The following is a 14,548-nucleotide window of genomic DNA, read 5'->3' as shown; positions in this document are numbered from 1 at the left end:
ATTTCAGTGGTTTCTACGTCCAAGCACTGTGCTAAGCAGTTTCCTCTCAACAGTTCCATGAGTTGAGCACTATCCCATTTTCCATATAAAAAAATCAAAGCACAACTGCTAGAATCAGAATTCGAACTCAGGTTTTGCTGACCCCAAAAGCCATATTCTTTCCACTACACACTTTCTCAGCCACCTCTTGCCTCATGGCTCATGGTTTCCTAGAAGCTAGTCCTCTCCCAGGATTTGATTCAAAATCCTCTACCTGAAAGCATCATTTTAAAGTAATCCCCCATCACTTTTATTATTGCTAATGTTTATTCTTAGTTATATCAAACTTGAAAACAGGATGTTGCAACCTCAGTACTACTGATATTTTGGACTGAAAAAATTTTTGTTGAGAGCTGACCTGGGCACTGTAGGATGTTTGGCAACATCCCTGGTGTCTACCCACTAGACATCAGTAGCACCTACCCTTCAACTGTGACAACAAAACACCAGACATATTGCTGGATGTCTCCTGGGGGAAAATCGCCCTGGAGTTGAGAACCACTGCTCTAAAAGGAGGAAAAAGGGCAGCCCAGGTGGCTCAGCTGTCAGCCTAGGGCCTGATCCTGGAGACCTGGGATCGAGTCACACGTCAGGCTCCCTGCATGGAGCCTGCTTCTCCCTCTGCCTGTGTCTCTGCCTCTGTGTGTGTGTGTGTGTGTGTGTGTCTCATGAATAAATAAATAAAATCTTTAAAAATAAATAAAGGAGCCAAATACCTGCACGAACCCTGAGAGAAAACTACTGAAAGAAGACATTGAATCTAGTAAATATTTCAACCTGCATGATTCTTTGACTTTACTGGCTCAGGCTAAAATCAGCTCCAAGTATTTCATGGTTATGTGCTCTGTGCAGAACACTGTCCCCGTTACATTAACTCTGTAAGATTTGGAGGAAGGGGGAAGTAGAATAAATCTTGCCCTCTCAACGAAGACTCCACTTTGCCCTAATGAAATCACCTTTGCCTGAAAGGAAAAGAGCCACCAGGAGGCTGCGGAGTAAGAATGGGTATTCAAGAGAGAACAGTAATACTTGAATACAATGCTGATTTTATTCCAGCTAAATAAAGCAATACACAAGGCACCTGGGCAATAAGCTTAACTCAAGGGGTAAAAGCCAAGAAACAAGGATTTTTTGTGTTTGTTTTAATTATCAGTCACTGCACTTAGCTCTCTTCCACATCTCCTTTCAGAAAATGTGGGCTAACAAATCCCATGCAAAAGAACATAGGAAAGAGAAAAAGGGAAAATGGAATTCATCTAGCATATACTGTTGAAGGTGGTTTCTCCGAATTCTCTTCTATGGACTGCTCCATCAACATGGTCCACTCCGGATTATTTTAACGTCACGCCCATCTTCCCTGCAAAGTGAACAACCATAAAGACACATTTATTACCTCCCATACCGAAACTGTTCCGCTCTTTGTACCAAAAAGACCCATGTCGTTATATATTGGATTCCTTCCAAGGTGATGCTAACTTAAACATTTTTAAAGCTACATTTGGTTAAAAAATGAGTGTAAAAGCCCCAAGTTGGCCACTTTTTTCTAACCCTAGGGTGTAGGGCGCTAACCTCAAAAATGCATACTGAGAAGACCTAGTAACTCACTAAAGACTGACACCAGGGGCAGCCAGGGTGGCTCAGAAGTTTAGCGCTGCCTTCGGCCCGGGGCCTGATCCTGGAGGCCCGGGATCAAGTCCCATGTGGCCTCCCTGCATGGAGCCTGTTTCTCCCTCTGCCTGTGTCTTTGCCTCTCTCTCTTTTCTGTGTCTCTCATGAATAAATAAATAAAACCTTAAAAAAAAAGACTGACACCAGAGAATGAACCCCCAAAATACAAATCAGCATCCCTTGTCATAGGGTGCTACTTTGTATGTGATTCCTACTCACAGTTGACATTAAGCTAAGTTAGAGGAAGACAAGATGGAGTCTCAGTGGCCAATGTGAACTCCTATAATTAATTGTTGGTCAATGTCTGATGCAGACTTAGAGTGTGCCCACACACATTGGCTCTGTAACCAACAGATAAGTAACTTGTTTGAAAATGTCTATGGTAAGACCAAGTGGATGGAACTGATGCGGCAAAAATGTTTGGATACAACTGTTACCCCCAACCAAGCAGATCCTTAAATGAAGAAGCTGTCCGGCAGACATTTTAAGGCCAATCAACCATCCAGGCTATAGGTTTAAGTTTGCTGTGCCAGGACAGATGCTGCTGGAGGCTGTCAGCACAGAGTGGCATGACAGAAACCAAGGCCAAAACTTGTCACTGGAGAGGTGCCTCACTGCTTGCCTTGTGATGCCTCCTTCCTGGATCCTCTTCAGAGTGGTTCATTAATCCCCTCCACTAGCTTTCTTGTGTGACTAACTTGTGTGATAAAGTTTGCAATAAACTGAGTAATTCATGAATTTAATATTGGCACTACATGGTTATTTGAAATGCATCTTAACCCTGTGATTCACCCTGCTTCATACTTATAGGAGTCACATCACCTGTGAGTGACATGAAGGGCATCAAGCATAACATATATTGCTTAACATTCTACTAGGTGGAATGATTAAGACCTATGTCCCAGTTCATATTGCAGGGGATACAGGTTACTTGCACATGCCCTCTGAATTTAAAAGACGATTCAAGAGGCACCTGGCTGGCTCAGTCAGTGGAACATGCAACTCTTGATCTCAGGGTCATAAGTTTAAGAACCACATTGGGTGTGGAGCCTATTTAAAAAACCATTTTTTAAAAATATGAGTAAAAATAAAGGAAAGATGAATATGTCACAGAGTTTAAGAATTAAATATACTCTTAATTTGGGGAAACTGCCCATCCGTGGAGAGTAACATAACCTGGTTATCTGGTCTATAGTTGGCTACTCACAAATGTCATTCTCTAACTTTGACCTGGGAAATGCACTGAATGAGTCTGCCTTTTTATTTATTTATTTATTTATTTATTTATTTATTTATTTATTTATTTATTTATTTATTTATTTTTAAGATTTATTTATTCATGAGAGACACAGACTGAGAAAGAGAGGCAGAGACACAGGCAGAGGGAGAAGCAGACTCCCTGCAGGAAGCCCAACGTGGGACTCCATCCTGGATCCCGGGATCACAACCTGAGCCGAAGGCAAGCATCCAACCACTGAGCCACCCAGGCATCCCTGATTCTGCCTTTTTAAATGTCAGTCTGAAAACAGAACTATTATGTCACATTTGATCCTTACATCCAAGAAAAGAATTGCTACTTCCTAAGTAATCAAAAATCAAGAAAAGGACTAAGGAAAACTTGACCAGTCTATACTATATAACTATGTTACCTGATTTTCATGCACAGAGTACACTCATTGGGGTAAGTGGACATGTCGCTTCCACACACAGGGCTAAAGTCTCTGGGACATCCTGGTAATTTATACTGATTGCAGTTTGGCTAGAAAAGAGAAAGAAAAACAGAAATTACAAAACTGAGACATTCTCATCACAAAATAGCTGAGGGTAAGACAAAGTCCCAAGTCTCCTAGATTTCCTAGAAACATCCTACAAAAATAGTTCTATTTCTCACAGACACAGGCAGAGGAAGAAACAGGCTCCATGGAGGGAGCCCAATGTGGGACTCGATCCTGAGTCTCCAGGATCATGCCCCAGGCTGAAGGCAGTACTAAACCACCAGGCCACCAGGGCTGCCCAAGAAAGATTTTTTTAATGCAAAAATCAGGTGCAATATTGAAGCAATAGTTTAACACCTACTATGTAAGAAAAGGACCTCGGTCTGGTTATTTTATTTATTTATTTTTATCTTTTTTTTAGAGGACCCTGAAGGAGAGGGAGGGAGAAAATATTTCAACCACACTTCATGCCCAGTGCAGAGCCCGATGCAGGATCTGACCTGACAACCCTGAGATCATGACCTGAGCCAAAATCAAAAGTCAGACACCGAACTGACTAAGCTACCCAGGCACCCCAGTCTGGCTGATTTTTAAATGAAAGTCCAAGACACACCATCATACCCACTTTGTAATTTGTACTTTACTATTAACTCCAAACGAATGTTGTTACATTCCATCTTAATTAATCCCTTGGCATGATGTCAAGATAAACTCAGGAATCTAATCTTTTAGTCTGGACCTTTAAGATACTGGCATTTAACCAACAGCACCAAAGAAAACAGCAGGTTCAGAATTAGACCTTCCTTAGGGGTTGTTAAGGATTGAATTATACCCATTCAAAAAGTGATTAAGTTAAAGTTGTAACCACCAGCACCTCAGAATGTGACGTTATTGGAAACAGGGTCTTTATATAAGAAATTAAGTTGAAATGAGGTCCGTAGAATGGACCCTAATCCAATATGACTGGTGTCCTTATAAAAAGCGAAAATTTGGACATAGAATCAAAACAGAGGGAAGATCATGAGAAGACAAAGTGAATGCCATTTGCAAGCAAAAAGACATCTGGGACTCCCAGAACCTGGGAGATAGGCATGGAACAGATTCTCCCTCACAGCCCTCAAGAGGAACCAATTCTACCAACACCTTGATTTAGGACTTCTAGCCTCCAGAACTGTGGGACATTCAATTTCTGTTGTTCAAGTCCTCCAGTTTGTGGAACTTTAGTACAGCAGCCCTAAGAAACTGACATGGCATCATGGAACTCAACCCTGTGATTAGATGGATTTGAGGCTAGACAAATGATATATCTTTCTCACAGCTGCTAATCTCCAGCAGGGCCAGGACTAGATGTGGTCACAGCGATCAGACTATGGTGTGCAGTCTCACTTTAACAAAGGTCAAATATATGGTCCACTATATTTCTATTTTATAGACATATGTTTATATATATACTTGTTTTAGTAAATGGTAATCACTTTTTTCACTTCAGAATAAAAGAAGTCATCCTGGTTTAGCACTCTGAATAAAGGCAGTGCATTTTTCTATTGATATTATCTGGATTTATAAAGACCTAAGTAGGGATGGCCATGGATTAAAATCTAAAGTAAAAGAGGTTTTGCTGACCCTTCTCATTCTCTCATTTAGCCCTCATTCAGGAGCCTGATATGCTGCCCAAAGCTCATTAAGATGATGCCTTGTGAGGCTGCTCTCACAGGCAGAGTGGATGCCCTCTTATCCAATGAGATTGGGACAAGTGGTAGTTGGTCGTTTAGTTGATAAAATCAATTAAAGCAAGGAAACAATAACTGTATGTGCATATATACATACACATACACATGTATATATACACACATATATGTATATATATATACCCTAAACATTTTATCATAAAACACATAGATGAAAAACAAAATTTCCAATTTTTGGGTATAAGACACATAGGGCCACCTGTAATGCTACTATAATATAATTTTCCTTGTAGCTAGGGATATACATGGAATTACTGTGCAGTAGCTTCTGGGAATGTCCTTTAAGAGAAAGCAGTTACTTGTCCTTTGTTTCCCTCAATTTTTTTTCTCTGTCCATTCCTCCATCCTGTTTCTGGGTGCATGGAGCTCTAATCTCTATCTTATACATCAGGAGGATAAAGGGCACAATCTAGGATGGCAGCACTGTGTGCTCCTATTTTGTCTCTTGTTACTTGCAGCTGAATCTAATCCTGATACAAGAGATCTTTCCTTTGAATGTTTCAACTTCAGCTGACCCTTGAACAACATGTATTTAAATGTATTTTGTCTCCCTTGGGATTTTCTTAATAAAATTTTATTTTCTCTTACAAAAATACCAAGTTAAGAATGTAACACATACAAAATGTGTATTAATCAACTCTTTTTTTTTTTAATAGAGAGAGAGAGAGAGAGAGGACGAGAGAGGGAGGAATGGGGTAGGGGCAGAGGAAGAGAGAGAATCTTAAGCAGGCTCCCCACTGAGTGTCGAACCCAATGACCCAATGAGGGGCTCAATCCCGTGAGCCTGAAATCATAACCTGAGCCAAAATAAAGTCAGGAAGCTTAACCAACTAAGTCACCTAGGTGCCCCTAATCAAGTCTTTATTTATTAGTAAGGCCTCTGGTCAATGGTAGGCTATTAGCAGTTAAATTTTGGAGTCAAAAGTTATACTTAGAATTTTGACTATGGGGGGGGTCGGCATCCCCATCCCCATATTGTTCAAGAGTCAACTATAATTAGGAGTTCTGTGTGCTATCACTGCAAAAATGATACCCATAATAAGTACACACAAGTACACACTGTTTTCCTTTCTTTAAAACATGATTACTCAACCACAGTTTATATTTTGGACCAGATAATTCTTTGGAGTGGGAGGCTGGACTGTATGTTGTAGGATGTTCTCTATCCACTAGATGCCAGTATCAACTCCCCAATCATGATGATCAAAATAACAGTCTAAATGTCTGCTGGAGGGCAAAACTGCCCCCAGCTGAGAACCATTATTTTAAAATACAGTGAGAATTTAAGGAGTGCCTGACTGCCTCAGTTGGTAGAGCATGCAACTCTTGATCTTGGGGTTGTAGATTTAAGCTCCATGCTAGTTGTAGAAAATTCCTTAAAAATAAAATCTTAAAAAAAATACTATGAGAATTTAAAACAATGTAATATACAATTTTTAAAAATCTTGTTACTGTTATTTACAGTTGTTTCACATACACCTAACTCGACAGCAACTTTTTTTTAACAATATGTCTTTTACCAAGTCTTTCAAAAGCATTCAATTCAGTCCTCATATAATCTATGACTTTATTTCTTTATACTCATGTTTTTATTGTCCTTACATTTTTAGTTAAAATGAGACTGGTAACTGCCACAACAGGCTTGTGAACACACACACTTAAGTCTTGGTAAGAATACAACTCTACTGATGGGAAGTAGTCTACTGGTATACAAATAAGAGGGTAGGCTACCTACAGCCAGGAAATGGTCATTATGCTGTGGCAATTGTTCAGAGAGAAGGAAGAGGGTCATTTGTGAGTTGCTTAAGAGGAAGGTGTTCAGTGAGTGTTTAGTGTTAACAACTAGCCCCAGTGGACCCACACAGGGCTGCCTGAGCATCACCTCAGAAGCGTGTTAAAAACACTGATTTACTGCCATTTGCAATGACATGGATGAAGCTGGAGAGTATTGTGCTGAGCAAAAGAAGTCAGAGAAAGACAAATACTGTGTGATTTCACTCATATGTGGAATTTAAGAAACAAAACAACAAGCAAAGGAAAGACAAAACAAAACTGAGAGGGAGGCAAACTAAGAAACAGACTCTTAACTACAGAGAACAAACTGATGAGAGGAGGTTGGGGCTGGCGGGGGCGGGGGGGGGCGGCTAGTGGGGAAAGGTGGCTGTGAAGTAGATGAAGTAGATGATGAGGATTAAGGAGTGCATTTGTGGTGATGAGCACCGGGTGTTGTATGGAAGTGCTGAATCACTATATTGTCCACCTGAAACTAATATTACACTGTGAACTAAATGGATTAAATAAAACTTAGAAAAGAAAGAAAACACTGATTTGGGACCTCATGCCAGATTCAATTAGCATCTCCAGGGTTAGAATCCATGTGTCTAGAGACCCCTGAATTCTGATTCAGCTAGGACTGGGTTTAGGAACTGCTGTTCCCAATCATCTTGACATCCAATCCACTTAGACTACGTTTGGAAGATAAGGGGAATACACTGAGATACACAATTTGGCACACAATTTCAGGGAGCTCCTGCTCTAGACTTTTCCTGCCTCCCTTTTTTTAACTAAAACACTTCTTGCCTATGCCCACTATCTGACTGACTAGATAAACAACTAATTAAAATCAATCTATTTAGCCTGAAGGTCTTAGGGTTTTTTATATTCAACAGAAGCTTTCAAATGCTTTCGTCTCAAAGAATGACTAACATATGAATTTTGAGGAGCACTAACAGGCTGGTAAGGAAGTTTTGTTTGTTTTGTTTTGTTTTTTAAGCAGAAGATCTTTGATGTCTCTCAGATCCCAAGGTATCTAGCCAGCTGGAAGACAATGGTGGTATTCCAGTCTGTTTCCAGTCTCATTCTCTTGATTTCAAAGCTAACTTTGGCTATCCACCATTTAACTTTATTAAATTTAGGCCACTCACTTCCTGGATTTTCTGAGTGGGAACATGAGGCTTTACGAATAAATACTTTTCACTTTTATCAATGAGGTCAAATAATTTCATTAATAAATTATGCCTCCACCAACCCTTAGTTTTATTCAGTTACCCAAATTTATGACAGAAGAAAAACAATTCAGAATAGGTTCACCATCAGGGGAGGCTCTAAATTACATGCCATGACATGCCAACTATAGAAGAGAGTTTACATCCATGGCAGACTGCTCCTCAGAGCTCTAGAAGACACTCTCATTCTGGAAGAGGGCCATCTCGCATTTTTACTTATTTCTTAGAATCAATTTAATATTTGTAGAAGGATGTGATATGCTTTTAAGTAATTCTCAGAGCTTTATACTCTGAATATTTTCTTTTGAAAAATTCAATAAATGAATAAGATTTTAAGAGAGGTGTTAGAAGGAGTCTGCTTCCTCTTTCTCCTCTCCCCACATCATGCACTCTCTCTCTAAACGAATAAATACTGGGATTTAATAAACCTTAAAAAAAAAAAAAACTGTGGCACTAGCATAGAGATAGAAGAGCATAAGCTATGGGAAAACAGTGGAAGGTACAGGTAGAAAGACAGGCTGCAGTAAGGACACTCTGTTGACACTGGGAAGTCTCTATGTTCTGCATAGGGGCATGCTGTACTTAGAACTGAAGTTGTTCTGTTTTTTTTTTTTTTAAGATTTTATTTATTCATGAAAAACACAGAGAGAAAGAGGCAGAGACACAGGAAGGGGAAAAGCAGGCTCTATGTGGGAAGCCTGATGTGGGACTAGATCCCAGAATCCCGGGATCATGCCCTGAGTCAAAGGCAGACGGGTCAACCACTAAGCCACCCAGGCATCCCTAGAGCTGAAGTTTTGAAAGGAATTGCAGCAGCAGTGTGTAGCAGGGGTCAGGAAGTGGAGACAGTAAAGTGTTCAGGAAAATTGCATAGGGGGCCACTATGCTAGCCTAGGTAAGAGGTAATGGGGACCCTAAACCAGAGCAGTGGCAACAGAACTGGGGACGAAAACAAAAATCTCGAGTAATTCATTCTTTTAATAATCCTGTACAAACTGAGCAGAGTCCTGTAGCATTTGCCTCCTGAGAATGAGTGCCTTTTTAAATTTTGCACCCTAGCAGGATGCCTAGGCAACTCAGCAGTTGGGCGCCTGTCTTCGGCTCAGGGCATGATCCTGGAGTCCCAGGCTCGAGTCCCACATCAGGCCCCCTGTATGGGACCTGCTTCTCCCTCTGCCTATGTCTCTGCCTCTCTTTGTGTCTCTCATGAATAAATAATATTTCTTTTTAATTTTCACCCTAGAAAAAGAAAAAAAAATTTGCACCCTAGGCACCCAACTCACCTTACCCTAATCCCAGCCTTGAGATGGAGGTGGGGTTATTCCCATCTTCTGAGAGAATATCAAACCACCCAAAAATGGAGTCATCTGATCAAAATGTATTATTGGGGTCTGCTAAGAGCTGAAGATTAGACACCAAATAACAAATAAGACATCATACTTGATGACAGGAGTATACAGTTTACTGAAAGGAGACAGGCAAACAGGCAATTACAATTCAATGCTATGATGAGATAGCATTTACCGTTGAAGGAAACCAGAATATGTCACCCCAAAAATATGACTCTTTGACATAAAATATATTTTGAGCTAAAGGCAATTAAGAAGTAGCAATCCCAAGAAAAGTGTTCTGTATTCTCCCCTTTTCTGCCCAAAGGCAGAATATAGTTTCTTCTTTACTGAAGACAACTCTAGACTCCGCCCAAGGTGGCCCCAGAGGAACCTGCAAACAAACCTTACTCTGTAGTTTCTTCCCATATATTTACCTTCCTATAGTATCCCACCCTTGGAAGCCTAAAACCATTTTACTTTGTCCTGTCAGGTCTCTAGAAATTTGCTCTATATAAGTCAAAGTTCTAAACCACCTCTTTGAGTTACTCATCTCTGAATGCTTCCATGTGTGTATGTGTGATACACTTAATAAACTTGCTTGGTTTTTTTTTTTTTTCTTGTTAAACTGTCTTGTGTTCAAGAGGCCCCAGTTGAGAACTTAGAAGTGTAAAGCTTTTAAATCTTCCCTGCAGCAGCCCTGGTGGCTTAGAGGTTTAGTGCTGCCTTTGGCCCAGGGCATGATCCTGGAGCCCTGGGATCGAGTCCCACGTCGGGCTCCCCGCATGGAGCCTGCTTCTCCCTCTGCCTGTCTCTGCCTCTCTGCCTCTCTCTCTGTGTGTGTGTGTCTCTCATGAATAAATTTTAAAAATCTTAAATAAATAAATAAATCTTCCCTACACTGTCATGTGATGATGATAACGATGATGATGATGCAGTATAGGTTGAATGGAAACAAAGAAAAAGTGCATCTATATCTCCTTTGGAGTTAGAAAATGGGATGGGAAGGTTTCCTGGAGAGGTCTACTCTGATTTGAATACTCAAAGTTACTTAACCCCTTGAGGTCGATATCCTTATACATAATATCTTACAAGGTCACTATGAGGATTGAGAGACTGAATATACAAACAGACAATATAATATCATTTATTAAAATTGAACTGTGGAGGACCTGAGTAGCTCAGTCAGTTAAGCGTCTGACTCTTGATTTTGGCTCAGATCATCATTTTGGGGTCACAAGATCGAGTCCCACCGTAGGGTCCGTGCTGGGCTTAAGATTCTTTCTATCCCTCTGCACCCCACTCCCCTACCACTTATGTGTTTTTTCTCTCTTTCTAATACACACACACACACACACACACACACATGTATATAAAAAACTCTGATCCACAACCTACAGCAGCCTACCCAGGAAACCAATTCATTATTTAGAATAACCAACCCAGGAAGCCAGTCTAGTATAAGTCAGACTTGTAAGAAGTCAGACAGCTATCCTTAATGACAATCCAGGAAGCCAAACAATAACCTACGTAACAACTAGCCCAAAATGGCCAGGATGGATTGATACTGACAAGTTCACTAATGTTTTTCCCCACTTCTAACTTAGCACCAACCAGAGAAAGCCAAATATGCACATCTTACCCTTCACATAGGATGCCTGCTTCTAGTTAGCCCAGGCCAACAGCCTCCAATTAGGGCACACTTGAAACCCTCTCTTCTTCCCACTATAGCACTTTCTCTCTCCTCTGCCAGCCTTTGAGTTTCCACCAAAACACAAAAGATGTGTGGCTGAATCCTGTGCTACACATCAAGCTCTGAAATCTTGCTTTTGCTTGTTTTCATTTAGTTGGTCTTCATTTGTTTCCACAGACTTATTTAGATAATGTTCATAAAATGTCTAGTACAAGACATAACCATTAGACCAAGGACTTTTTGAATCATCAAAGAAACTATTAAAGGAAACAAAGTGTTGAGGCCTTCAAGGACTGAGCTATTTCTGGCCAAAATTTACAATTTTGATCTGCATCAAAAGGCCTGCCTTAGAATCTGATTTCTAAAAAGGCAGTCAACAGTTTCAAAAGTGGCAGGTCAGGGGAAAAAAAAACAAAAACAAAAACTGGCAGGTCAGACCTGAAAACTAGCCCCAACCCGAACCCTGTGGGAGTGGAAATAATACAAGTGGGCTCCTACTTACTGTTCTGTATTCTGAAGGTTGACCAAACGCAGAGCTGAAAGAGTCCAAAGAGGCTGTGAGAAGAAGACAGACATCTTAAAGTATATGATTAAGGTCAATTCTTATTCATAAGGGGCTTTTAAAATCCAGCTTATGCTTTATCCTGGCCACAACCTCTCCCTTCCTCTCAGATGCCTAGCTTCTTGGAACAGCCCCCATCGCCCACACCCCCAAAGAAGCGTAATAAGTTGTTTTCTGGCACCTCTCCTAGCAGGCACACACATATTTGGTGCGGATTCTGGAACCGACCACCCTAACACACTGGCTTGAAAAAGCATTTCGGAGCTATGAAATAAAAGAGAAGTAACTCTTACTAATTCACCATATTCTCCTCTGTGGCTCAGGGTAACAGACGCAAAACTGAACATTAGGTGCTACCATTTTAATTCCATTTTCAAACAGGTGTCAAGTCTGGCTGGACTTAAAGCCCCTTTCTCATAAGCCTCAGAGTGCCTGATGCACTTGGCATTCACAATCCCTAATTCCTGTTCATTTCCTGCAGGGATTCAGTAGGGCCCCCGTGTCCACACACACACACACACACACACACACACACACACACACACACACAAATTCTAATAATCTTGGGCTCCAGAAAATCTTCAAGGGGGAGAGACAGCAGATAGCTGGGTGTCACTAAGAAGAGGCCAGGAGCCAAGGCCAAGCAAGAAGGAAAGAGCGGCGCTGGCCCCAGGGCCATCCCCCAGCCCTGCACCCCGCCCCCCGTTCGAGCCCCCAGACGCGCACAGGCCAGGCTGCGGGGAACCGCCAGTAACGGGTGCGCCGAGGGCCGCCGGACCGGGGGGCTGGGAGCCCCGGGCCAGACCCACTTTCGGATACTCCGCCCGCAGCCGTGCCGGCCGGCCAGACCCGCGGGGAGGGCTACCTGCCACGTCCCGGGCCAGGAGCAGCAGCACCAAGCTCACCGCCCCGAGCGCCAGGCTCCCTCCGCGGCCCGCCATTCGAACCCTGCTCGGGGGCGCCCAGGTCCCAGCGGCTGCGGACAGGCGGGGGGCGGGGAAGGGGCGGGGCTACAGGGGCGGGGCTACAGGGGCGGGGCGTGGTTACCAGGGCGGGGCTACATGGGGCGTGGTTACGGCGGGGGGCTGTGGGCGGGGCTATGTGGGCGTGGTTACAAGGGGCGGGGCTGTGGGGCGGGTACATGGGGCGTGGTTACGGGGCGTGGATACAAGGGGCGGGGCTACAGGGCGTGGCTATGGAGGCGGGGCTGCATGGGGCGTGGTTACGGGGGCGGGGCTACAGTAGGCGGGGCTACGGGGCCGGGCTGCGGGGGCGGGGCTATAGGGGCGGTGGGTATCATAACTAATTAAGGAGAGACACGGAGACCCAGGCAGAGGGAGAACCAGGCTCCATGCAGGGAGCCCGATGCGGGACTCGATCCCGGGTCTCCAGGATCAGGCCCTGGGCTGAAGGCGGCGCTAAACCGCTGAGCCCCACCCCACCCCACCCCACCCCGGGCTGCCCTCGTATGAGTATTAAATGAGGTAAGGACCTACATGTGTTCAGACATGGTACAACTCAAAACATTTTAGTCCCTTTCTATTTTTTCCATGTTGACATTTGTAAAGGGGGCAGTTCTTGTGCTCCCAGACAAGTGGTCCTCTGCTCCGATTTCCAGTCACATTGGTTCATTGTGCTGTCACAGAGCCATTGCAGCCTGTAGGCAGTAGCTTTGTTTCTCTTACCTGCCTATCCCTAGTGCCTAGCACCATGCCTGACACAAGGCTCAGTACATGTTTGCTGCGTAGATGAATCCTGAAACGTTAAACTGACATCACAGCAAGTAGACAGACCCAAAACAGACACAGGATCCAGGAAACAAGAGTTCAAACCCAAGAGAGGGTTGTTAGGGTAGATCTTAATGCAGTGTGACTGGTGTCCTTATAAGAAGAGGAGATTAGGACACAAAACGGAGGGATAACCTTGTGAGGACCCAGAAGACACCCATCTGCAGTCCAAGGAGAATAGCTGAGAGGAAAGCAAACCTGTCAACACTTTGATCTTGGTCTTCCACCTTCAAGAAAAATGTATTTCTAGTGACCCCAGGGTGGCTCAGCGATTGAACCTCTGCTTTTGGCCCAGGGTGTGATCCTGGAGTCCTGGGATCGAGTCCCACATCTGGCTCCCTGCATGGAGCCTGCTTCCCCCTCTGCCTGTGTCTCTGCCTTTTTCTCTGTGTCTCTCATCAATAAATAAATAAAATCTTTAAAAACAAAAAAGAAAATGTATTTCTATTATTTATGCCACGCAATCTGTGGTACTTTGTTACAGCAGCCCTAGCAAACCAGTACATGTATGTGATAAAATAAATTATATGCATGTATCATTTTGTATTAAAAGGTTTCATTTTAAGAAATTTAACAAAAGAGGGATCCCTGGGTGGCGCAGTGGTTTAGCGCCTGCCTTTGGCCCAGGGCGCGATCCTGGAGACCCGGGATCGAATCCCACGTCAGGCTCCCGGTGCATGGAGCCTGCTTCTCCCTCTGCCTATGTCTCTGCCTCTCTCTCTCTCTCTCTCTCTATCATAAATTTAAAAAAAAATAAATAAAAGAAATTTAACAAAAGAAAGGTTACTCTGAAAGAAACACATTCATGCACTCTAACAATAACTCATATAGTATTGGAGAATAATATTGATTTACTGATTCTTTTCTCCCTAGACAAGCACCCTCTGAGATATTTACTAATTCTGAACACTAATTTTGGTAACAGTTCAGCAAATCTTTTTTTTAAGATTTTATTTATTTATTCAGAGAGACAGAGAGAGAGAGAGAGGCAGAGACATAGGCA

At 42.8% G+C, this 14,548-nt stretch overlaps 1 protein-coding gene across 1 annotated transcript; it reads right to left on the bottom strand.

Moving 5' to 3' along the window:
- Positions 1-1,068: 1,068 nt before the first annotated feature.
- SPINK2 (serine peptidase inhibitor Kazal type 2) lies at positions 1,069-12,743 on the bottom strand. Its single transcript, XM_055341497.1, has 4 exons — positions 12,624-12,743; positions 11,699-11,751; positions 3,357-3,466; positions 1,069-1,396 (listed from the first exon to the last, which is right to left on the bottom strand). The coding sequence occupies exons 1-4, from the start codon at positions 12,697-12,699 to the stop codon at positions 1,351-1,353; spliced, it is 285 nt and encodes a 94-aa protein (XP_055197472.1). The 5' UTR covers positions 12,700-12,743; the 3' UTR covers positions 1,069-1,350.
- Between the last annotated feature and the right edge of the window lie 1,805 nt (positions 12,744-14,548).

This window comes from Nyctereutes procyonoides, unplaced genomic scaffold (assembly GCF_905146905.1).
Source record: "Nyctereutes procyonoides isolate TBG_1078 unplaced genomic scaffold, NYPRO_anot_genome, whole genome shotgun sequence".
Taxonomy (NCBI): Eukaryota; Metazoa; Chordata; class Mammalia; order Carnivora; family Canidae; genus Nyctereutes; species Nyctereutes procyonoides.
Note: the sequence above shows the minus strand (reverse complement) of the source record. Positions and strands in the feature narration are given on the sequence as shown.

Bases quoted from the DNA above. Each gene is read 5' to 3' on its own strand.
- SPINK2 (XM_055341497.1), bottom strand. From the start codon at position 12,699: ATGGCGGGCCGCGGAGGGAGCCTGGCGCTCGGGGCGGTGAGCTTGGTG. The intron at 3,467-11,698 runs GTAAGTAGGAGC...TCTCTTTTCTAG, and splicing joins AACCTTCAGAATACAGAACA to CCAAACTGCAATCAGTATAA. The intron at 1,397-3,356 runs GTAACATAGTTA...TTCACTTTGCAG, and splicing joins ACTCTGTGCATGAAAATCAG to GGAAGATGGGCGTGACGTTA.